Genomic DNA, 26,157 nt, shown 5'->3' with positions numbered 1-26,157 from the left:
AAATGGGAGTTTATCAATCAGAATAGGGCATGCAAAGAACTCTGCAAACTCCGAGAGCGCTCTGTCTGACAATAGCAAAGACAGGCGTATATATTTACAAAAAACGTCATAAGAACCTACATACTATAGGGGGCACAAGTTCAATGGGATTGGGTGGCGATGACTAACTATAGGTGCCTCTGCGATGTAGTTGGCCGTGGCTGGAGAACGTCACTGGTCAGCCTCGTGGGTTGGGCTGGGCCTGGCAGGTTGGCAGAGTTCATCCGGACGGTGTTGTTGTGCCATCGCGGCCAGTGTCAGAGATGAATGTCTTTTCCTGACTTATTTGCCCTAGGCCATGCACACCGCAGTCATTCAGTCATTGCAATATTATCTTCTTTAGTAAATCTTCCAATAGGTTATTCTACAGGTTAATGCAACACAGGAGGAATGCACCTTGTGAGGGGTCTAACGGTCATTCGTCAGGGCATGGTTACCAGCGTCCTGTTGACCGGAGCCATAGGTCGAGGGGCTAAGCTTCAGGGCATGGGACGGACGGTACGAGCCTCCCTGTCTTGTTAGATATAGTTATAAATGTGCCGCTTGTGTGTTGCCACAGTGTTGGGTGTCCTGATTGCACAGGGCCATAAGTCTAAGATGATCTGGTGGGTTGTGGGGTTTACGAGGGGGCGCCTTTGGAAGTGTGGGTTCAGGCAGAGGTTTACTGCTGTGCTGTAAATAATGCAGGTGGCGGCCCGTGGCCTTGGGTGCTGCAGAGGGGGCTACACATCTTTGAAGCGGCTCCAGTCTAGTTGGGGGAGGCGGGGCAGCGCGGCACGGGCCTCTGCTCTCATGTTTGGCAGTCTCCGGAGGGTGGGAGGGGAAATGGCCTTACACATATTTACAAAGGTATCTTCCTCACGTGTTGCCGGTTTTTGGAGGCGAAAACATCACAATCATTAGAATACTTTATAATATTTGTTTGAAGAACATACATTTCACTTCGCTGAAGGCATTTCAATTATATTCAGTCTGAGCACCTTATTCGTACACTATGTTTTGACAACTATTGTGTTTAGCTATATGCATATACATCTTGCAGTAAGTGAGGTAGCATTGCGGTTGGTGTAGTACATAGAAAATGAACCGCCACCGTTATGTGACGGTGGTGGCACGCAAGGGGCTTTGAACATACACGCGTGACGAGTGCATTCTCGCACACCCTTCACAGGGGCCCCCTGTATGGTTACATTCGTTTTCTTGTGTACTCTAGCAGCATTAGTTCAGTTATGGCGCAGGACCGCGGGGTGTACGGTTTTCAATGATACATATAAGGAAAACTCCCCCGGGATGCTTTTATCATTTGCACACCCCTGCAGGGGTGTGGGTACTTCATGGCTGGGGTCATGTACAATAATTACACAATTTTACAGGTTTCTTTAGTAAAAGTGGTTGTCTGGAAAGGATACATGTGTTAAACGTGGTTTTTAACATTCATATTTGGGTACCTTTCTGCTTTCATCAGATGACCATTCTACAGATCTTCCCATCACCAAGGCCTTGCTGACCGGGTCATTCTGGGAGCAGTGATACACTGCGGACGGTGAAATGTTACAGTGTTAGTATCTTATGCTAGCTCATGTCCGTCCTGTTCGTGGGAACGTGCTCACAGCGGATCTGCCAGGGTGCTGCGGCAACAGGCATAATTAAAACTCTCCGAGGGTGGGGGCCGCGCTACAGTGCGCTACGCTCACACCGTCTTCATTAGACAAAATGGTTTCAGAGGCCTAGCTAAATTCAATACGTGTGGGCAATGTCTTCAGCAGGTGAGCCATCCACCACCTGGGCCCGGGTGGTAAGGAGGGGACGCCCGATGAGCCATGGCCCTCACCTGGGGTGGAGATGCAGGTCAGGGGGGGGGATCTTTTGGACCACTCCTCCCCTACAACAGCCTGTCTCTGCCAGCCAGCAGGATAAGAGACTGAAAGACTATTAAACTTTTGATCCTTTTTGAGGTGAAGTAATGCTTCTCTCCAGCAAGACAGCCTTACAGATGGAGCTGCCCTGGGAAACAGAAAACAAATGGAACACCCTAAAGAAAAGGACAAGCTTCACACCAGTGTGTTGCATATCAAAGGGCCTTTGATGGATGGTATGGGTTGGAGAAGGGGGTGGGGCTAGTGTAGTCCGACGGAGCTCACAGTCGAGGAAGGATTCGGGAACCTTTTTGTTTCTTTGTACCTCTCCTTCCTTTCTGTCTACTTCACTTCCTTTAGCACAAAGCATTTTTGGTATGGTGCCAGAAGGCAAGGTATAACCACAAAAGTGATGGGTGGAAGGTTTTGAATGAATCTTATCCACTGGCATTGCTCTACAGAGGGCACCTGACCTAGCAGTTTGGGCTTGGCTGCTCCCATTAGTGGCAGTAGCTGATTGATTTGCATGTAACTGGACTCCTTTTGAAATTGTGCAGACGGGCTAAAAACAGAGGTGTGGAAAGTTGAACAGAGCGTTGCCAGTGGTTCAGATTTATTAAAACCCATCACTTTTTTGGTTGTTTCCAGAAGGCAAGGACCATTTTCCAAAAGGACAGGGGTTGTATACTTAAAGCAGGCTTTTGCCCAAACCCATGTGAGCTTTTGACAATAAAAGAGGGGAGTCTCCCATCTCTTCTTTGATTTATATCTGGTTTGCAAGAATAATTCATTTTTGACCTCTTTTGTAGGGTTGACCTTTGCAGAGCCCCCTGCCACTGAGGTGAAGTATGTTCTGAGGCAAAGGCAAGCTCTGCTCCCTGCGAGCACCATTCCTAGGGCCCATTGGGGGTGACTTGCTGCTCGAGTAAGACCTTCCTCTCTGCGAGCTACACCAGTACCCAGGCCGCACTGATGGGGAAGGACCTCTGCAGGTGTTTGCCAGTCCCCCCAGGCCCCATGTTGAGAGAATTAAAACTGGCACCATCCCTTGTCCCTGAACCCCTGGATTGGGACTCGGAGCATCCTGATAGTTAGAAGAGCCAGGGTCCCTGTTTTTCAGTACTGAACCACTTCGAGCCATCTGTGAACAGTCGTCGAAGCATGTTTGGTACGCTGTGAATTAACAGGACCCAACAATTCTGCTTTTGGCACTCCTTTGATCTTTGAACCGCTGTGGCTGCATCTTTAAACCAGTTTACTGTCGCACCACGCCAGCGGAGCACGTTGTTTCCTTCGCTCGAACCAAACACTCGCCTCTGTGAGTAGACTTTAAACCGATGCTTCCTGACCAAGCACCTCGAGTCAACAGAATCTTTGTCTTCGGCCCATGATCAAACACAGTAACTACCCTGTTGGCTTCATTTTCCTGCTTCATTACAATGCTGCATCAAACCACAACAAGTCTCTTCAGACCAGTCTCGATGCCTGCTTGGATCACCATGAATGGCCACATCTGAAACTGATTTGTACCACTCGGACTACGATATGAAGCCTGGTTCAAGGCTGTTGAATCTCCAAAAACTGATTAAAGGATAGTTCCGGGACTTTTTTTTTATTGTCCCTACGGTTCGGCCATGTGTTTTTAAGCATAACTCGGTCGATCGTAGAAAACTTTCCTATGGACCTTACCCGACTTTTCGTCCATTAACGCACTCGAAATCAGCCGCCATTTTCTGATAATCCTATCACTTGCCGCATCGCCCTGGCTCACCTGCTTTTGCGGCACTAAATCAAATCCCCCGCCCCTGAAACAGACTTTATCAAAACATTCATATTCCCCGCCTCTATCCGTGACGTGACTGTGCTGCGTAGGCAAACGCGCCCAGGCGTCTTCTACGCGACTCCACACAGAACCCGGAAATCAACACAGATCAGCTCACACAACACAGTGCGCCACAATTCGCAATATGAAACTGTACTTTTAAATCAAACCGCAACTGCCTTTGATAGGGCGGGGGGTGGATTGGGGCGGTGGTCGTGCAGACAAGATACAGGAAGACTCGTGAATGGAGACACACTTATGTGGATTGCAGGGGGCCGTCCAGCGTGAGGGGGGATGCTTGGCAGGAGACACGGGGTCTGGAGGTAGACATGGGAACAACAACCAATGCTCTATAGACCACTTTGAAGTGTACATGGTCTTTGGCACCTCTTGGCCTTTATCGCTCCCTGACAGCTCCACTTGCCAGCGCAAGTACCCCGGTGCGAACTGCCTTTGATAGGGCGGGGGGTGGATTGGGGCGGTGGTCGTGCAGACAAGACTCGTTTGCCGCAGGGCCTCACCAAGGAGAGGCCATCTAACTGCATGTAAGAGGCAGGCTGAAGGATCTAGTACATGGAAGGCAGGGGGGTGAGTTTATAAATACCTCAGCCTCCCAGGAGAATATATGGGTGCAGTTCACCCTGGAGACCCTGGATGCCTAGGCAGTTAGTCAGCAGCAGGCTGGCCTGTGGTGGCAAGGCGGCACGGGCCAGAGGGGGTCATCTCTGTACCCGGTGCCCAAAAGGATGATTTATTATGATCAACCATATTGATTATTTACCTATAACCATGTTTTGTGTCAATAAAATCCAACGGCCTTCCTTTTATTGCCAACGCTTGAACAAAGTGGTGTGGTAAGTATTTTTGGGGGAGGAGGCAAGGCCGGGAGGCTTGATGCCAACCCGCAAAATAACATATGTATGTCTGCTGCATATGGGTTCAACAGTTATGTGGATTGAAGGTGGGCGGCCTGCGTGAGGGAGGATGCTGGCCGGAGACATGTGGTGTGACAAGACAAGGCACAGGAAGACTATTCAATGGAGACACACTATAGATTCATTTAAAAAATCAAAACAACCATTGTTAAAATATATGTTGGGTTTTATTTTAGATCTTAATTTCAATTGAACATAAATAATAAACATTACACATTGTAAAGTTGCGGTTGCAGCACATCCATGGAAAATCTGCGGTATTGTCCACTGTCGCTGGGGAAATGTTGTCTAATGGCAAGTACCGCACAGGCAGGTATTACTCTCCGAACGCGGTGTCCGAGCCTCCCGTGAAGCCACCAAGTGAAGCAACGATAGGCCACCAGCCTGTACCACCTGTGAAAATGAAAGATGCAAACTGTATTAAAATGACAAAACTTTCTTATCACTGTCGATTCAGGTAAAAAATGTCATTCTGCTTTGAAAAAAATTCTATCTAGAAAATGCACAACATGGAACCAATTTACATGCATTCGAATGATGAGACGACCATGAAATAGTAGTGGCATCACTGACATCACAACCAGAGTATACTTACTCGTTACTCGGATTACGCGGACGAACAGTGCCGCAAAGTTCGTGCATAAGCACCATCATCATCCTCAACACTGTCCGTGAGAGGCAGGCTTCCCTGAACTCTGGCAGCTCGGTGATGCATTGCGGACTTGGCTCGCCTTCCGAAATGTAGGCCAAGCACCCGGAATTTTCACGGCAGCAGCAGTTCTCCTCCTCAGTTGGCATTAGCTCGCACCGATTGCACGTGCACCAGGTGGAGACGCCGTCCATGCGACATGGTCCAGGCTCTTCATCCGTTGACTGGTCCTCCCAACTGCCGTCCGAATCCCCATCGTTTTCGCGTGCTTGCCTTTCCAGTAGTTCTTCCTCGGTGTACTCGGGCTCGTACATATACGGCATTATTGTAGCCATTGTGTGGTAAAGAAAGTAAAATAATTTATAGCGGTGGTACTGGTATCTGTTCACACGGGCTACAATCAACGAAGGTAGCTGACCAGAGCACAGAAACGAGTCACAGAATACTCAAAGTAACACACAGAGAGTAATGGAATCGAAAATCTGCTGCTGTGTGTTGTGAAACGGTGTGTTTATACTTATTGAGGAAAGAGGCGTCCTGCCATTTCCATGGCGACAGTTCATTAGCTGAGGCGCAGCGATTGTTGACACGAAACGTGCTTTGGCGTTGGGAAATGGGCGGTACGCGTCTGCTGATGTCAGGCTCAGGGGCGGGGGATTTGATTTAGTGCCGCAAAAGCAGGTGAGCCAGGGCGATGCGGCAAGTGATAGGATTATCAGAAAATGGCGGCTGATTTCGAGTGCGTTAATGGACGAAAAGTCGGGTAAGGTCCATAGGAAAGTTTTCTACGATCGACCGAGTTATGCTTAAAAACACATGGCCGAACCGTAGGGACAATAAAAAAAAGTCCCGGAACTATCCTTTAAGGTACTGTTAGTTGGCCCCAGCCATCCTAGTCCATTTGTTGAGACCCAATAGACTGTCTAAGCACCTTTTTGCACCTTTTTCACCAAGAAGTTTATCATTTCTGGACACTATGGCATTTCTCTGTCTTTCTTTATAGGGGTGGGTTTTTGCTAGCGTTTGTAATAGTGAGTTGTACATTGGTGTGTTTAATTAATGCCTATAGATTTTATAGACCCCTGATAGGACATTCCTTTATTTTGGACTGTTGAACTATTTGGGTTGCTACTGTCTCACATTAACACCCCTTTTTAGAGTACAGTCTTCCCTCGGCCCACGTTGACACAAAAGGCAAAGGAGGTATATCTCTTACCTTTGCCTGTTTCATTTTTATGATTGGGATCACATGTTTTGTAAAACGGAAATGTAAGGGCTGAGTAGGCAGTTTAGCCACTACTCATCCTTGTACTCCTGCGGGGCAGAAGTCACAGGGACATTGGTGGAGGAGGAGAACTTGAAGAGTGCAGATTAGCTGTATTAACATTAGAGGCAAATCAGCAGTCAAGAGAGGGCAGTAGGGACGAGGAACCAGAAGATTATTCAGAACGGAAATAAGCAATGAAAAAGAGGTGTGAGAATTGATAGTAAAGTTGTTTGGCACAGATAAGTCAAGATCATAGGAAGTGTCGAGAGGAGGGTGCAGCTATAGTCTAATTTCTTTCAACACCCTTTGAAATGTATGTAAAGAAGTAGGGAGAGACTGCAATGAGGAGGTCAAGCATAGTTGCAAATTGTCTGGGACGGAATGAAAGAAGGAACTGGGTAAAGGGAATTGTAGAGATTGTTGCCTTGTGCTGTCACGCGCGCGGGGTTTGGTTTGAGTAGATGCGTCGCGTGACAGCAGAGGCAGTTAGTCGGCGGCGAGCGTTGGCTGGGTGTCCGTGTGCGGGCCCCAATTGAATAAACCTGTGAACCTACTTTACGGGCCTCACCTCGTTATTTCAGTGGCGACGAGGATCAGGGGGCCCGCCACGGCTTTGAAGACAGCGATCCGCGGCGTGTGATTAGTCGGCATACCAGCAGCTGCGGCCACGGTGCCGCAGGAGTCCCTCCCCCCACAGGCCGTTCATGCTCTGAAGGACGCAGAGCTACACAGAGCGGCGGCGCTGCAGGGGGACGTCTCCCCAGCCCACGCTGGGCACGAAAAGCAGCAGCGCTCCCTCGGCCCACAACACAGACTGAGTCCCGCCCCTACCACATTGAATGAAGATCATTGAAGGAGGTGAGGAGTGAGGGGGGAGGGAACCAATGGGAGCGGACTCTTGGGTTGCGTGCCATTGAAGGAACAGGACAGGATAAAAAGGCACAACGAAAGGAAGGTCTTTGCTGAGACACAAAGAAACGCCCAGCACAGCCACACTGCTGGCTGGTGGATATTTAATAAAGGCAAAGAAGGCAGCCAGTAGATTTGCTCTGAGGTATCGGCACAGTTTCTTAAATAAACATGGCTGCGGCAAGTATGTCTCCACCTCCGCCCTTTCTCCCTGAGCCAGGTACTCCAACCATAAGATGGGATAGGTGGAAAAAGTTATTTGACACCTATTTGATTGCTATAGGTGGCGAGAAATTCGCTCCAGCAAGAAAAGAAGCCATTCTTCTTCATAATCTAGGCACAGAAGGTCGTAGTGTGTACAACGGTTTACCAGAACCTCCGCAAGAGGGTCAATGAGAGGTAGACCAATACTCTGTGGCGGAGAAAAAGTTAGAGATCCACTTTGAGGCAAAGAAAAATCTCACATTTGAGAGGCACACATTTTTCAAAAGAGTACAAGACTCACAAGAGCCAGTGGAGAACGTTGTGGCAGCGTTGAGGTCTCTCAGCCACACATGTGAGTTTGGACTGTTGACAGACTCTCTCATACGAGATCAATTAGTCCGCTGTACCAGCAATTTGAAGATACAAGAAAGGCTTTTAACTAAGGACGTATCGTTAGATGCAGCTGTGGAAATAGCCAGAGGAATGGACCAAACACACAAATACATGAGTACTATGAAAGGGGACAAACAAGAAGGAGAAGTGGCAGCAGTAAGAGGATTCAGGAAGGTGAATACGAACAAAGAAGTCAAGTGTTATAAATGTGGCAGTAACAGATATATATCCACGGGCGCATTTTGTCCCGCGAGAAACGTTTCATGTCTCAAGTGTAAAAAGAGCGGACATTTTCCAAGAGTGTGTCGAGATTTGAACCAAGTCCAAAACATTGAGTCAAGGGTGTCGGAGCAGGAAGAGAATTTCACAGTGGTGAAAGGTGCTCAAGTTAAACATGTACTAGAGGTAGCAGAAGGGTCAAACAAGGTAAATGCACCAACGGATGTATTCTTGATAAATGGTAGAGTTGTAACCATGAAAGTGGACGTTGCTCACCATGGACCTTGATGTCAAGGAGAACATATGAAGACTGTCTAAAGGGGAATGTGAGAGACTTACAAGAACACAAGATAGAACCATACGCATATGGCAACGTAAAAATTAGAAGTTTTGGGAACATTTCCTGCTGCTATAAAATATAAAGGAAGAGGTTGTGAGTCAGAGGTGTACGTGACCCAACAGGGTTCATCCTTAGTAGGACTGGGCGAGCAGAGGAAGTTGGGAATCAGAATTCAAGCAAGTGTCAGAGGTAAGAAGGAGGGTCTTTAGTGTTCACAGAAAGTGAAAAACAGAAAAGCGAGGAAGAAGGGAAGGGGATACTACCAGTTGCTGATGGATGAGGGGAATTAGATAGGCAAGTTCGAGAAGCAGTGACAACAGTGTGGGGGGTGTGGGGGGGTTATTCAAAAGGGGAATCCAAATCTCTGCGTGAGGAGGGAACCCTGGAGTTCAGCCAAGCTCAATTGAGCAGCACGACTCAAACCCTCGCCTTAGAGCTGTTGTGGACGTCCCCTGCCGCAACACTCTGTGGCAGCTCGAACCCCAACCCTCTCTGCAGAGCCGTTGAGGGCGTCCCCTTCTTGTTACTGACACTGTCGACGGCATCATGGAAGGATGGGATGGTGGCCATGACGGGTGGGTGGCGTTGGGGCCATACAACTGAACAGGACATATGCACCTACCTGTAACGGGAAAGAGGATTGGACACCAGGGAAACTGACTCCTATAAAAGCACATGGAAATGAGGCAACAGGGTTTCCTCTAGTTTGTGTTGACAGGAATAGCAGAACCCATATAAAATGCTTGGACATTGGTGGGTAAAAGAAGATTGGAGAGATTGCCTTACCCGAGAAGAGGCAGAGGAGAAGGGTTTATTCAACGGCGGTGAGGGTGAAGAAACCCTGACAAGGAATACACCAGTCTCTTGCCTTCTGATATTAAAGAAACAAATCCAGCACATCTCCGTCTGTGTTGTCTGTTCCCCGCACACTTTGTAAGATCAAGAAACTAAGTTTAGTGAGATTAAAATATGAAAGAGTTATTATTGGACCAAAGACCACACATTCTAAATGTCAATGGAAGCAAACAGACAGACAGAAAGACAAGTGGTTTTAGAAGTGTAAATGAGGTTATCAAAATTCCGAGACTGAAAACAATAGGGTGACGAAAGTAAAAAGAAAGAATGGGATTAGAGTGGATCATAATGTTAAAGAAGAGTGTGACAAATTGAAATACGGGATACACAAGTGAAAAACTGTAAAAATGATAACCAAAGTGGAGATGGGAAGTCATAATACAATTTACTTCTAGCTGTCAAACGCATCAAACAGCCTCCTCAAACGAGCATGTGCGCAGTCCAAAAATGGTGTACTTTTGGGCAGACTACGATTTGTCCAGGAGAACTTGCTTGTGTGGCAACACATAGTTCTGTCCCTGCCCAGAGCCTAGGAAATCAGTGGCGCCTCCCTTACAGCTCCTGATTCCATGATGACACCGATGGGGTTTGCGCGTTCCCCTCCCAGCCACCTGATTTAATTATGGCACCGATGGGATTTACTACCTAATTATTCCTGAGGTGTTTAGTCTGGTTTCTCTTGCAGGGATGCAGCATGGTCTGATATGGCTGGGCTTGCAGTAGTTCTCTCAACTGGTACTTGTGTGTCCGTTTCTGATGCATGACTTATTTATTGTTAATAGGCTTGTTGGAGATCCCTGCTGTCATGTTTCCATAAGTGTCTCTGCTCTGCATTCTTCCAGCTTCTGTTTTCCAGATCTGTCTCATGCTTCTTGGGTAGGGTTCTGGGAGATGGGGTGTGACAAAGAACTATGATGGAGTTCTTAGGGTGGTGGGAGATAAGTAGGTATGCATTTGAGGGATTTCTAAAGCACGAAGCTAGCTGGGAAGCAACAGAATGCTTTGCATAGGGGAGCACCTAGGGGGTTACAAGTAAAGAGTGTTGTGGGAAGCAGAGGAGCTGGGATGGATAGGAGGAGTGGTGGAGGGGCGAGCTAAAGAGTGGGAAATCAGCAAAATTCTCCTTTAAAAGTAGGGTCTTCAGGCTCCTCCTGGTGAGGCTAGAGATAGTAGATATATGACTCTCGAGAGGAGGTGGGAGTGCTGGGGGACCCTGTATACTGCCTACGGCGACAGAGTCATGGACTGATTAATGGACACCTTGCACAAGATGCCCTGTTGAGACAAAATGTTAGAGTAATGACCAGAAATGTGGCTAGTTTCTAGAAAGCGATCCCCATTGAGAGCAAGTTGTGATCCAGAGTCCGTGCAGATATTAGAAAATGTTCTGTAGATGTGCAGTGGACGCAGCATCATGCTGTGTTTAGACAAGTATAGGAGTTATTGGAGAGGGGTATAGGGAGGGGGGGGTATCAGAACAGGCTGAGGATTACTGGGAATGCAGAGTGCGTGGACAGTATGCTTGTGCTATTGGTCTCCTGGTCATGCCTGGATAAGGTGGAGAGATATAAAGGACTTTGGATAATAAATGCCTAGCTGGCGTGGGCCAAGCGATAATTGCTCAAAAACTGGAAGTCGTGGTACCGACCAACTGTGGCGAGATGGCTTGAAGATATGGGAAGCCTAGTGACGTTTCAGAAGTTATTCTTTAGATGTGGGGTAATTTAGCCATTTATTACGATTTTTGGAGCGATTATGTGGAAACGAATGCATGTCTACATAATTGGCCAGTTGTACAGAACTACTTTTTCCGTCGCTCACTGCCCGCTTTCCTAGCACTGTCCTTGATTTTACTCCTAACCCAAGAAAAAAGGGAAATACAGAAGTACATTAAATTGCGGTACTGAGAAAGGGCGTAATTCCACATGAACTTTATTTTCTGATGTCCAAGCTTTCCCATTCTGCACTCAGAATCGTGGAATTGTAACTTTTCTGTAAAATGTGTGCCAATACAATCCATTAAACGAATAACATGAACAACATTGGGTTTCCTTGTGTGGCATTAAAATGAAGTTCTGCATAATACTGCCATTTAATTAGTTGGTTGAAATTGGTGAGGTCTTGGATATCAACGATTTCAAAGGTTTATGGTGCAGTCTGCCATCTTTTAGAGTCTTCCAAGATAACTCTCTAGTTAACCGGTTATTGCTAATGTGAATGCTGAGCTAGGACTACATCCGTAGTACCATTAGTTGGTGGCACTGTTGGAGCGGCCTCTGCATGTTCCGAACCTTTGCTCAGTTGTTTCAGAGGTTTGAGTTTTCTGTCATGGATACAAAAGTAATTCTTGATCTTGATAATACGTTCTGCCCCATTGGAATGGTTTGGGGTGTTATTTATTAGCCGAATAAAAATATGCCATTACTTTTACATATGCACCAGTTACACACCAAGGACATAACGCACAGCACCCACACACAAGCACCCATAACACCACACCCACGACTTACGGTAGTTAGAACCCCCCCAGACTCCCTGCACCCCCACCCCACATATACAGAAAGCCTACATAGCCACTTGATGGCAATACCTGGAAAACTGTGGAAACATGTTTATAGTGAGAGGACCTGAGCATGTTAAATCAATGTTTGGAGTAATGTGTGAGTACCTGGCCATATTATAGCAATACCAAGTATATGATGGGGATATTTAGCCAGATGATGCCAATATTTGGCACATCCAGGGATCATTTAACTATCTGATGGCAAAACTGGTATTCATATTCATTCATTAGAGTTAGGGAAGTTTTTGTACAACCCATAGCATGTCAAGGCCAGTTACAAGGCTACAGTTTGAAAGGTGTTTCTGGCCCTTTGATCATCCTTCTCCGATCACAGGCGCTGGTACATAAGCGTGATTAGCCAATCTGACATATTCTTCTCCTGTGTTCCAGTTATCCTCCTATCTCTCTGGCCCTCTCACCCTCCATCTACTTCTGTCTTGGGTGGTTGCACACAGAGACATTTTTAATTCTAAAAACAAATATTATCATCTTTGCTTGTGCTTCCTTCTGGTTTTCTCCTGTGCATGTTGCAATGGACCAGAAGACAATTTTGTCGCTAGACTGGCTTACTTACCACTCGAGTGTATCCTTGACATCCCTTCTCTTGGTCATCTCAAATGTCACCATTTGTTTTGTCATTAGAAGTATGTTATCTGCTGTTCATGAATTGCACATCTTTAAACAGCTTTTCCTTCTATACATCACAGGACACACTTCTAAAACCCCAATAATCTATACATAGTATCAAGCTATACTTGGGCCATTGGCCAGTCAACAAACTTGTTGCAGCCGTCACACATGATGCCAGCAGCTTAAGAAATAAAATGGTGGCGCACTGATACAGCCAATTCTTTTAATTTTGTATAACTTCAGAGGTGCATACCTGGTATTTTGTGCACCAATGATCTTTACTGCTTAAGTTGTGAAGATGTGGGAAAGGTTACCATCACATTTGGCTTGTTGTAGCACCACAGCACCATGAAAGCTCTTAGTCAGGGTTCAAAATAAACATCGGTATTTCTTGTAAATTATTTGACTGATAAATGTCAAATGTAAATGGAGGAAATACATTGATATGACATCTGGGTAGTAATGTTTATTTAAGTATCTGTGCAGGGAATTCTATTTGAAGCTTAACTATTATAGTCTTTTATGTTCTTGTATGGTTTAAATGCGTTCATTGATGATTCAAAACCGGCTATATGAACTTTTTGGGAGGACTTATTACAAATTATGTATTTAATTACAGATATCCGGCTGTCACAGCACAGGGCTTTTTAGAGCATTTTCTCAACATGCATTACACCGTTTAAATGTTACACAAGACGGGAGTAAGGTAAGAACTCAACTTCAATAATGAGAAATTGTGTATCTTGCTATGTAATTTGATGAGGTTTGAATTAGGCTCTTCAGTAGCTTTTTGATAATGTATTTGTAAGATTTGGCCAGCAAATTCAAGAAATACACATGCGTAAAATAGCGTGACTTCTCCATAGCTTTTAAATTTAAAAAAGCAGATGAACAATTTGAAACGCAAATATATGCATGTGTGTTAATCGTGCTTTTTAAAAAATCTGGTTTAATCTGTTTTGACATGCTTTGTCCAAAATGTAGGACGGCAGAATCCGGGTCACCATTCTAACACGGAGTACAGACTATCGAAGAATATTGAATCTGGACGAGGTGGGTTTACTTTTCTATAACAAGGGTGTGCCAGGATTTACTTCAATTACAGTTTTCAGTCCATTTCCCAGGGCACGTTGTCTTTGCAGTGTTATTGTTATTGTCTCGTCTTTTATCTTCCCTCTTGTGCATCTTTTTCTTCTTCCATGCTTCTATTCTACCTTTGAATCTCTGATGTTGTTTCATTTTGTTTTATATTGTTTTTAAAGGTCCTCATGGACTTACTCTTTCTAATGTTTCTTCTCTAATTTCCTTCTTACCACCCCCTTCATTCCCAGTCTAGTTTTCTCCTGGCTGTTTCTACTCCCCGCACTCCTCCACCGTGCGCTGCCTCCCATTTTTGATAATTATTTTGACTAGTACCTTTTCATTGGAGTTCTCCTCCCCTCACTGTGCGCGCTTTCATGTAGCACATGTTTAATATCTGACTTGCGGATCATCCATTTTCTCTTCTTGCTGATTCTTCATACATGATCAGATCAGTTTTCTACCTTTTTACCACCCAATTATTGTATCGCAGTTTAATTTTGTGTAAAGCGCTTTGGCGAAAGTGCTATATGCTAAAAGAAATCTCAAATACATTTTTTACATTTATTTATTGTGCGATTTAGTTTAAATGAAAACTTTTCACATATAATAAAAACCATACATTTGAAAAGAAATGATAATTTTTCAATGAAATCCTCATAAAATTACATTAAGAAACTCTAATACAGCAATTGTTAATTTCATTGCATTCAAAATGCGTACCCAAAACCAAGAAGAAGATATTCCATCAATTTCATGCACAAACCTACCACATTTTTCTGTACGAAGTACCATTAGGCCAGAGCATTCTGTAGAAAGATTTTTCAATGTTTCATCGTACATATTATAGTATGGACACAGTCAACAAGCTTTTATAGTATTTGCTCTGGCTCCTAATACAGCATCTGTTGGATATAAGTTTCATTTTATTCTCAAGACAGATTTCCTAAATTCTCTTGAGGGATGCTTGATCAAACAAGGTGCTAATATGTAATACATTTTTATCGACAAACTAAAATGGTCATTAAAGCAGCATTAATTTAATAACATTCCCCTTTTTAAAATACAGTCATTTGTAAACCGCTTTTGTTTTGTTTTCTTTGGGGAAGAGCATAATTCGGCCACAGATTAGTTTTTTCTTCTCAGAAGTTCCTTGCAATCTTTCCAGATAGTCAAAACATTACTAGTCTTATTCATCAGCTCTGATTGTAGTTTAATAAATAATGAAGCCTGTGGAGGAGTCAGAATATGGCCATAAATGTGTAGAACCTTCCAGTCCACATGAGCTTGCAGGGATATCATACCCATCTCGTGTCTAATAACAACCATTGGAACCAACCAGGACTTTCCGCTAAATCAGAGCTTCCAGTTTGGATCAGACAACGTTTTTGTCTTGAGTTTCTGCCCCGAAAATTAACCAAGGAACCCATTTTTTATATAAAATCTAAATGTAGGTAAAATAGAAAATCATCCAAACCTAAAATCAAATTGACGCAGTTGATTAGCTGCTGCTGAAACAATGATCTAAAACTTTTATACAATCATTTCTGGCATAAATGTAACTCCCTAAATATTTATTAAAAATAGTTAACCACTTCAAAGTCCTGACCACCTATATTCCATTTTAACTTTTTCCACTTTGATTTTTCTTCGTTCAATGTTAGAATTTTTGATTGAGCAATGTTCAAATGTAAGTACAAATTCAACAAATATTAGGCACTCCAAAGACTTTTGTAATCCTATTGGTGTCAAATCACTAACAATCATATGATGTGTATTTATGTATTTGTTTATACCGCGCCGTAGCCCGCGGGCATCAGGGCACACACAAATAACAATAGATAAGAACAGGACATAGGCAGGTGGGAGAAGATTGGATTGATCTAGGTGAATAGTGCCCCTGTTTAGATGTGAACGCAAGGATATGGGGAGGCTATTCCAAATTCTGGAGTAGCAGTTGGCAAATGATCTTCCCAGCCCTTTGTTCGTTGATCTTAATGAAGGTAGGGATTTATACCTTGAGGTGGTTGACTTCAGGTAGTTGGGAGTTTTCCCATACAGACACATATGAACCAGGGTTGCCGCTTTGAATTTTTGTCTGGCCGCAACTGGTAGCCAGTGTAATTCCTGCCGGTAGATTGAGATATGACATCTTCTTGGGATGTCCTCGTTGAAGTATGGGCAAATGTTCCTAAGTAGCTTTAGATTGTACGGGCAGTTTTTGGCAACTAAGTTCACATGGGATTCTGCACTCAATGTGCAGTCGGTTTGTATAACAAGAGTTTTGATTTTCTTTCTCACTAAGATGCTACAGTCCTGGATGGAAAAGGACTGGTAGCAGTTAGGGAGTTTGGCCCTAGCTTGGGAGGCGCCAAAGATAAGGAGTTCAGTCTTGCCCTTATTGAGGCAGATCCAATTGTCCGCCATCCAGGTGTCTACTTGATTGCAGATGTTTTGGAAGAGTAAACTGTTGGAGGCAATCGCTTCCTTATGGACGCGGACGCTGAAATCCCCTGTACAGCCCGCACTGTATTGTCCACGTGCGTATGACTAGCAGAGTGCCAGATATTGATCCCCAGATATCGAAACAACCTAGTCTCCTATTTGATTTCCAACTCCAGGAGGTCTTTTTTGGTTTCATCCCAAAGTCTAGCCAGCAGGAAGATGCAGGATTCCTCTCTACTGAAAGTAATACCAGTGAGCTCTCCAAAACATTCCAATACCTCAGGATGATAGGAAGGTTATGCACGGTATTGTGCAGATATAAAAGACAGTCATCAGCGTATAGAGAGAGAGAGAGCAGGTGTTGCATCCTGCCGATCTCTATTGCGGCATCTGCGAACTTGGGGCACAGGAATACCGCAAGCGGTTCCAACGCCAAGGCATAAAGCATCAGCGACAGAGGGCAACCCTGTCTGGTGCCCCAGCGAATGTTCCAGGCTGAGGATATATGTTTGCCCCTATGCACTCTTGCCATTGGCGCAGAGTAAATCCATTTTATCCATCGTGAGAACCATTCCCCAATACTAAAAACTCTCCAGAGCTGCATACATCCACTGCCAATAGACTGAGTCAAAGGCCTTTATGGCATCCAGTGAGATTACCGCACAAGGAAGTTCAGTCCTATCAGTTATTGATAGATCCCATACATCTGGGATCTATCAATAAAGTATCGGAGCCTGCGCAGATTCAAAGAAGTGCTCCTATTTGGGGTAGATCCGGTCTGATCTTGGTGTATTATAGATACGATAACCCGCTTGAGCCGGCTAGCCAATAGCACTGTCAAGATCTTAATATCCTGATTTAGCATCGACAATGGTCAATATGAGTCCCTGAGGTTGTGCGGCTTCCCAGGTTTGAGAACCGGTTAAAACGTAGATTCGCACATAGTACCAGGCAAGATGCCCATCTCGTAAGCTTCATTGAACAACCAAAGATGCACCGGTGCCAGCACATCACTGTAGGCTTTATCAAATTCAGACACAATAATGCTCCACAATTCTTCCTCCGTGATAGGCGCCTCAAGGGCAGCAGCCTGCTCCACTTTAAGCCTAGGCAAGTTAATATGCGCTTATGTGCGACAGACCTCATCCAGATCCACTACCCCACTCACACCATAAATCCCCTGGTAATATTGACTAAAAACATCATTAATGGTAGACTGAGCCCACTAGGACTCACCACATTCATCAAGGAGGTCAGTAATGGTATGCCTGGGCTTCTCATTCTTACACAGCCACGCCAGCATTCCATCAGACCTATCTCCTTCACCATGCATCCTGGAGGTGTACGTCCCATAATCGAATTTCCTCAATTGTTCCCAGGATTCGGTAACCTGCAATCGCAAAAGGTAATGGAATGTCCTCGTTTCGGCCCCCAACATTGCCATGACCTACAATCTCCTGTATACTATCTTCACGTTTGCCCAATTCAGAGTCCAACGTTTTCCTGATGGCCCCCACCTTGGCAATACTTTTGCCCTGTACCATAACCTTGAGGGTCTCCCAAACTGTGCTCCAGCATCTCACACTGCCCACATTAACAGTCAAATATTGCTGTATTACATCCTCCAAATGACCCTGTAACACATCATCCGAAAGGGCTTTCATGGGCATGCATTAAGTCGGGACCGGCAGAAGACCCCTGAAGGGCCCGAGTCACTATCGCATCCACAAACTCAGTTAGACATTCACTGCCAGTGAATAGATAATCAATCCTGGCATGAACCCTGTGTGGGGCAGAGTAACAGGAGTAGCATCTACTGTCTCTGTTGAGGCTACGCCAGAGGTCCACCAATGAGCGATTTTGGAGCAAGGCACATAAGGACTTAGCAGCCGCGGAGGGTCGGGAGGGTCTACTATCGGACCTGTCCAAGGCAGGGTTCAACGTGCAATTAAAATTGCACCCCCCCCCTGCCTATATCCAATCGAGATTTCTCAGATGTGACAGTCTGTTGTATTGAGAGCAAAACAAAGTGGCGGCATCATGATTCGGGGCATATGAGTTCACCATGCAAACCTCTCCATGCTCTATAAAGTCCCTCACACCAGCCTGCCCTGGCCATCCGTTTCCAACTTAGCTTAAGTGGTACAGATCCAGCAATCCATATGAGAACGCCCCCAGCATATTTTCAGTATGATGAACCATATCCCATACCTCCCAATTTGGAAACAAGTTTGATAAGCTCCTCCCCCATCAAGTGCGTCTCTTGTAATGGAAATCTGCTTCCTTTTGAAATAAGAGATGATTCAAATTCTCTTCAAATATGTGGACCTCCCCAGACATTCCAAGTGCCGATACTAACCGTAGCCACCCCACAAAAACCAAAAGCCCAACCTACTCCACCATGCACATCTTGCTCCTGAAAAGGCCACAACCGGTCTCTGGCCAGCACAACCAGCACACACACCCTCCCATGTCCACGCCAACATCCACCATTCACCTTCAATCCCAGGTACCTACAGCAGGTGCCCACATTCAGCCCTGCCCGCCAGCCTAATGCCCAAGGTCAACACAAATGAACTGGAATAGAAACAAACCACCACCCTCCGGAGGAGCACGAGCTCCAGATCAGGTCCCTGCAGGAGCAGTGGACACACGGAGACAGCCACCTCATCTACCATAACCATCAACGAATTATGGTAAGCGCCGATGCCCTTGCGCTTCGCTTTTTGTAAAAAGCGCTATTGCAGCCCGAGTACTACGGCACCTCAATACTCTTAATCCTGCACAAGAAATGGACACATTTCCATGAGGATGACCCAGAAAGCTACAGGAAGCCTCTTGCCACCGTTAAGGTACACAAGGTACCTGGTAGCTCCAAGATGGCCGCCCGTTTGATGCCCGAAGCCCCTCTGCCTAACTAGGCCTTCAGCAGTCATCTGATTGGCCACCGGGCCTATCTCTTTCCCCATTGGCCGCCGGTAGGCAAAGCCGGCCCACTCCCTCTAAGGCCCACGGGAGGTAAGGCCAACACCTGTTTGTGCCTGTTTCTTGCCGATTCTGCCTCTACCAGTCCCCCTGGCCCACACAGGAGAGCACCAGCATGGAGGACCCGCTGCCCCAGAACCACTCACCGTCGCCTTCCAGCCCCTGAAGTCAACGGGTAAGCCCACCACCAGCATAATACGCGCACCCACTGATCCCTAAACTGGCTAACCCTCACCCCCATGCGCTAAACCCTACCACCTGGCTGCCGCCCTACACACCTACCGCCACTGGCCCACACCACTTTGGTCACGGCAGCTGCCCAACCATTACGTGACAATTGTACTCAGAACTTGCCTTGATCGCACACTGCTCACGGCTGCACACCTCTCTCGAACCATACTGTGATTCAATGCTGTTACACTGCTTGCACCGTTATATGTTTATTTGAATGCCTGATTGCTGCTCGTAGCACCTAGGTGCACCCACCTCGGTTTACATGATCTTAACTATTTGTGATACTCGAATCTAGGCAGGTTGCCACCGTTATTATTATCTGCCTGAACATTGGATTCTGCCCATTTCGAGATTGTGATTTAGTGCCATGTGTACCCTGCCCTGTGACTGTTGTATCTAGAGTATCTGACTAATGCTCATAGCTCACCAGGGCCCCACCTACTTAGACAGTATATGCTAACCCCCTGCCTTCCAGTGTATAGTGTATTGTGCATTCTGCCCTCCAGGCTAATATTGTGTAATCTTTATCTCGCTCAACAGTAATACATGCCCCGAGCATATGAGCAAACAAACTCACACACAATATGTACTCTCTGCCCGTCCTCACCTGCTTAGTTAGCACGCTACTCACCTGTATGACCACACCGCACCCATCTACATTAAAGCACCTCCACCACTATCAAATCACCTTGAGTCATCGAGGACACACGATAGACCTCCTGCCCAAGCCTTCACACACTCCAGATAATACAGCACTAATGATACCCAACCTCAGCCTCAGACTAGACAGACTCAGAGCCCATACCATCCCTATCCACCACCATGCCACCCCTACACACACACCACACAGAAATTGCAGACTTAGCTCACGCACCTCTAAAGTGCACATGCCCCACCTCCGTGATAATACATCCATATGCTACAAATTCAAACCCACGCTTACTACACCTAGCGGTAACTCCTACTCTCAATGTACCACTGTACCTAAAGCAGACACCCACACCATACCCAAAAAAATCTCTTGCCCTTGCCCAACCCTATACAAATGCGCCTTAATGTACGATCACTCAATGCCCATGCATTAGAATTAAATGACCTAATAACTACCCAAAATCTAGACTTACTCGCGATCACAGGGACCTGGCTCAATGAAGCTTCCAGCCCAGCCATTTCACTAGCCCTACCACAAGGGTATGCCATCCTTTGACAAGATAGGATAGCCAGAACAGGAGGGGGGGTAGCCATTATTCACAAAGAAACACACTCTATCAGAACCGTACCCCACCAAGAGGAAGACAATATTGACATCCTATCAGTCAAATTAGCACTCTCTCCAAACAGCACAATAAATATTCATACCGTATACCGTCCACCTGGCCCAACCACTAATTTCATAGGTCAAGTCAATCACCTCCTAGGAAACAACCTCAAAAAATCCACAAAATCAGTACTTATAGGTGACCTTAACCTAGGATTCAACGACTCTAAGGACAAAACTGATATCTCTCTAGCCAAAGACCTCCAAGACCCAGGCTTCTCTCAAAAGATCACTTTGCCTACTCATGATAAAGGACGCATCCTAGATTGGATTATAGACCACAACTGTAACACAGCCATCACCTCCAATACTAGCCTCCCATGGACAGACCACAACCTTCTCCTATTTGACATCCCTGTCTCGCTAAGTGCTAAAGTGCCTACTAAAGCACCGGCGACCTTAGCCAGAAGTGCCAAAAAACTCACCACTGACAATATCAGTGCACTCCTCAATCTGCCATGCCTAGCGCCCCCGTTCGCCGTTGACCCCAACATCCTCGCAGAAATATTCAAAGACACCATCACAATGGCTGTCAACACCGCTGCCCCATTGGAAAACAAAAAAGAAAAAAAAACCTTCCATTCAAATTCCTGGTTCACAGAGGAACTCCAGACTTCTCGCAAAGACAAACGCTTAGCACTCAAAAATTGGCAGCTAAACCCCTGCAATACCACAAAAGCTAACTTCAAATCCATAGCAAAAAAATACAAAGACGCAATCTTCCTTGCTAAATCTGAAGCCTACAACCACTGCATCTCCAATGCCAACTCCCACTCTAAAGAACTTTTCAATATTTTCAAAGAACTAACCGTACCACCTACATGCCCTGATGAGATCGTCAAAGACGAGGCATGGTGTACAGGCATTCAATCAGCCATGCTCACAAAAATAAACCTTCTCCAAAACAAAATATCCCACCACTTCAATACCTTACCAAAGCAAAGTGCACATGCACAGATAAAACCTAATGTAAAAGTAAGAAATGTGCACAAATTTGCATTTACCGAAATCTCCGAAGCCGAGGTCACTGACATTCAGACACCTCAAACCCTCACAATGTAAGGGTGATGTATGCCCCTCTAAAATCATCAAAGATTGCGCAGAACGACTCGCCCCTCTTCTCACAGCCTTCATCAATGCATCCTTCAAAACGGGCATAGTCCCAGACAGCCTTAAATAGGCCTGGGTACGCCCTCTCTTAAAAAAAACGACACTAGACCCTTCTAACCCTAACAACTACCGACCCATAACCACAGTCCCATTCCTCCTGAAACTACTTGACAATGCCGCCCACAAACAGATTCAACTATACCTTGAATCAAACGCAATCCTAGGTAAGACAATCTGGGTTCCGCAAGGGACACAGAACTGAAACCGCCCTTCTAGACTTAAAAAACGAAATTACCAACATCCTAGACAAAGGCAGGCCTGCCCTCCTCCTCCTCCTTGACCTTTCAGCTGCGTTTGATCTGGTAGACCACGCTACTCTTACCAGTCACCTGACACACGCTGCACACTTCTCAAATGATGCAGCATCCTGGGTAACATCATTCTTGGAGGGTAGAGCTATGAAAGTGTTCTCTAACACAGCACATGCAGCACCCTCCATCATCCACTGTGGTGTGCCACAAGGTTCATGTACTGTCCCCACGCTCTATAATCTTTTTACCAAGCCACTATTTGATAAACTAGACGCGCTGGGGATCACTTACACAAATTACGCCGACAACACGCAGGTTCTCCTCCCCCTGACAGGGAATTATCACCAAGACGCCTCTACCCTACAGCAAATCTACTCTACCATAGAAGCATGGATGGCTACTAATGGCCTCTGCTTGAACGGGGACAAGACCGAAATCCTCATTCTAGGACAGAAATCCACCCTCTACAACCTCAACGCACTGTACATCAATTTCAACATAGACAATTGTATCATCCCAGTCCTATCCTCAGTTAAAACACTGGGGGTTCACATAGACGCCACGCTATCCATGGACAAACAAGTCAGCGCCATAGTCTCGGCCTCAGCACTGAGTACTAAACTCATTAACGCAATAAAACCATTCCTAACCAAGGATAACTGCCTCTCTATCCCCCGAGCAACTATAGGAGCCAAACTAGACTATTGTAATGCGCTCCTAGCCGGCACCTCCCAAAAAAAACTTATCCAGGCTCCAAACAACCCAAAACAACGCTCTCAGAGCAGCCCTCAGCATACCAAAAAGAGAACACATCACACAAGCCAGAAAGGCAGCTCACTGGCTCCCAGTCAAAGACCGTATCTCCTTCAAAATTCTCACAACCACCCATAAATGCATCAACCTCACAGCTCCCTCTTACTTATCTGACATGTTAGGTAGATATCAATCCATGAAACCAAGAAGAGCACAATACACAAATCAACTATCAATACCTTGCATCAACAGAACCAAAGCAGGAGGCATAGGCTTCCCCTTCCCCTTCCTCGCACCTAAACTCTGGAATTCTCTACCTACTGACCTCAGAGCTGATCCATCTCTCTTCTCCTTCCGAAAAAAGCTCAAAACTGCCCTATTCAACTAACCCCGTTTTCATGTGCTCCTGCATAACTGTAAAAAGGTATATCTCGTCCAATGTAACCGTACGGACATTAACTGTATGTAACTAAGTATAAGCAACACTGTAACTAGCGCCACGCTGCCTTCGGTCTGCTGTGCGCTCAACAAATGTGAATAAATAAAATAAATAACAATAAACAGGAAGAAGTGGCTCAGCACTAAAGCACTGCTCATGCCTTCTCGCCCCCCCCTCCACCCCAAGAACAGGACTGCACCAGAGGTCCACGGGTGTGGAGGAGGCCACTGTAGTAGACTTACCCCGTGGGCACGTCCACCCTGGGGTCCTGGGTTGCTTGTATCGAATCCGTGACCTCAGTCAAGAAACCTTTATTTGCTGCCCCCCCCCCTGAGGCATCGTTGAACCACAGTGAATGAGCACCATGAATATATCCATGCCATCAGGAGCCATGACTGCATGACTGCCATGAGTGCATGTCCATCTGCATAGGTCCGCATAGTATCAACTAGCCAGACTAAGAAACATTTTTGGGCCGCAGGCCCAGATGGCATGCCACATTCATTCATCCATTGGTTAACCTTGCTAGGATGTTAAAAAAAACAAGGACTTACCCTTGTACAACACCTTGAGCCTGGCGGGGTATATCATGTGCCGGAGCCCCGTACTGCAAAGCCTCTCTTTAGTTGGACCAAACATGTTCCTCTTCTGCACCAGAGGGGGTGGTCTGGGAGATGGCCAGCAATGATGATGCACATTTCATTCCCCCCCCCTTCTCTGGAGAATTTAAGAAATTGCCTCTCGGTCTCAGAAATTAAGAATCCGTGCAATAACAGGTTTGAGGAGGACCCCTGGAGGCAGACGGCAAGCCAGGGATCTATGCACCCTCGCAACGGTGAACCCATGCAATCGCTGTGCAGGGCCAATTTCCTGCAGCAATACATTCTCAATGTAGGTTATGGGGTCAGCACCCTCTTTGCCCTCTCTGAGCCCCTATCAGAACCTGGGCCCACAAAGTAATATAGAAACAAACAATGGAGACTCACTGGGAGACTTGAATACTCACCCACCGGGAGCACCTTACGGATGCTTGGCGAGAGGTCCCCTCTGGCCTCTTCTTGTCCTCCCAAAATGACCCGGGTCCCCCTCAACTCGAAGGAACCTTTCCAGCAATACACCCTACTGCCTGCTTTAGCCACCAGGCCAAATGGGTTGATTGCTTGAAAGGGCGTTAGACCCAGATTACCTATGTTCCCACAGCAAGCTGAGCAAAACAAACGGAAACCAGGTTAGGAGGAGACAGTACTGTACTTCTAGAACAATACAGGAAGAAGCAGGAGACCAGACACTAACCTCAGGGGAGAAGGGACCAAGTTCCGGATTAACTCCTGCGCACACTCCCCACAAGTTCTGCCACTGGAGAGAAGCACAGTAACCAGATCTTAGTCAAGGGAACCCCCAAGAGGCAAGATACACAAGGAATAATAAATATACCAGCAGGGCTCTGGAGGGGTAAGGTGCTTACCAGATGGTGTGGTTATTTCAGAGTAGAAGAAGTCCAAGTTCTAAGACGGATGCTGGGAGGAACGGAGGAGGGAAGGTTAGTATGGGGCTATCCCGGGCGGCACGAGGGACGCACAAGAGTCAGGTTGTGGCACCAGGTGTACAAGATAGCGTCCAGATGTTCTTGTGTCAATCTCTTCGTGGTAGCAGGAAATGGGGTCCGGAGGAAAGGGGAGTGGCTTGGCAGAGAAACGTGAGCAGAGCCTGGTATGTATGGAATGGGTAAGGGAAAGTACAAGAGTTAAGTGAGGGAGAGAAAGAAGAGTCAGACAACACCTGTTTATGGAAATCTGAGGCAATCTTGGTCGGTACACTGTCGGGCTGAAACAAGGACACTGCGAGAGGCAGCAGCAATCCACACAACACACTGAGTTGAGTATCCGTGCGGGCAAAGACAGAAAAAACGTAATCCGTGGTCAATCCAAACACAGGCAAGATGCGTAGGCAAGACGGACTAAATCAACGAGCGGAAGGCGTAGTCAGGAAGGCAGACCAGGTCAGGAAACTGGTAGGTAATGGCGTGACAAGGAATTCACAATGCAAGCTCAAAAGATTCAGAAACTATCAGAAGCACCAACACGGAAGTGTGGAGGTCTTTTTTTGGCCCGAAGCCGGCATCACGTGATCGCGAGTCCTGGCCAATAACAAGGGAGGAAAGCTGTGTGAACAGAAGGCGTACCGTGACCATGGCAACCATCCAGACCTGAACCAAGGCTGTGCTGCTAACTGGAAACAGGATAAGAGTGGAGTACGTGAAGCAGCCAGCATGTATTTAGAGGCAGGAGGGAGAACACGCTTTGGCATCATGAGAGCCCCAATATGCAGCCATTGTTACGCCGGGATCTGCCCTCAGCGTCTTCAGCTTGTTGTTCCCGCACTCGATTCTTAAATACCAACTCCTCCACTGTAGCGTTCAACATCTCCGTGTCAGCTTTCGTAATCCAAATCCTCTCCTCGTTGACAGCCACTCGGGTGGAGAGTGACCACACATCTTGACGCAAGAGGTTGAGGTGCATCTTGACCTCTTCAATCTTGTGTTCAATAGAGGTACTTTGTCCTCCTGTTATGTCATACATTACGCATCAATCTGTGAGCTGTTCTCGGGCCCCTGAGGAGGTTGTGGTGGGGTCCAAGTCTCCCAGAGCTCTAAGCACACACAGCCAGCCTAAGCAGTCCTCCCAAAGGTGTCAGCAATCACTGGCGTCACACTCCATCAGCTCACAGAGACCAGATGAGGCACACGGATATCATCGTTGGGCCACGTCACACACCACAGCCCACAATGACACACCACCAGG

General features: G+C 46.3%; 1 protein-coding gene across 3 annotated transcripts in view; it reads left to right on the top strand.

Moving 5' to 3' along the window:
• Positions 1 to 26,157, top strand: part of EOGT (EGF domain specific O-linked N-acetylglucosamine transferase) — a 728,283-nt gene that overhangs the window by 535,569 nt on the left and 166,557 nt on the right. For all 3 annotated transcript variants that reach the window (XM_069643797.1, XM_069643799.1, XM_069643798.1), the window contains 2 exons: positions 13,301 to 13,387; positions 13,666 to 13,734. In XM_069643797.1, the coding sequence (XP_069499898.1) occupies positions 13,301 to 13,387; positions 13,666 to 13,734 (156 nt within the window). The remainder of the gene's footprint in view (positions 1 to 13,300; positions 13,388 to 13,665; positions 13,735 to 26,157) is intronic.

This window comes from Ambystoma mexicanum, chromosome 2p, assembly GCF_040938575.1.
Source record: "Ambystoma mexicanum isolate Mex_15411 chromosome 2p, UKY_AmexF1_1, whole genome shotgun sequence".
NCBI classification, from domain to species: domain Eukaryota; kingdom Metazoa; phylum Chordata; class Amphibia; order Caudata; family Ambystomatidae; genus Ambystoma; species Ambystoma mexicanum.
This window is presented reverse-complemented; position numbering and strand designations above follow the sequence as displayed.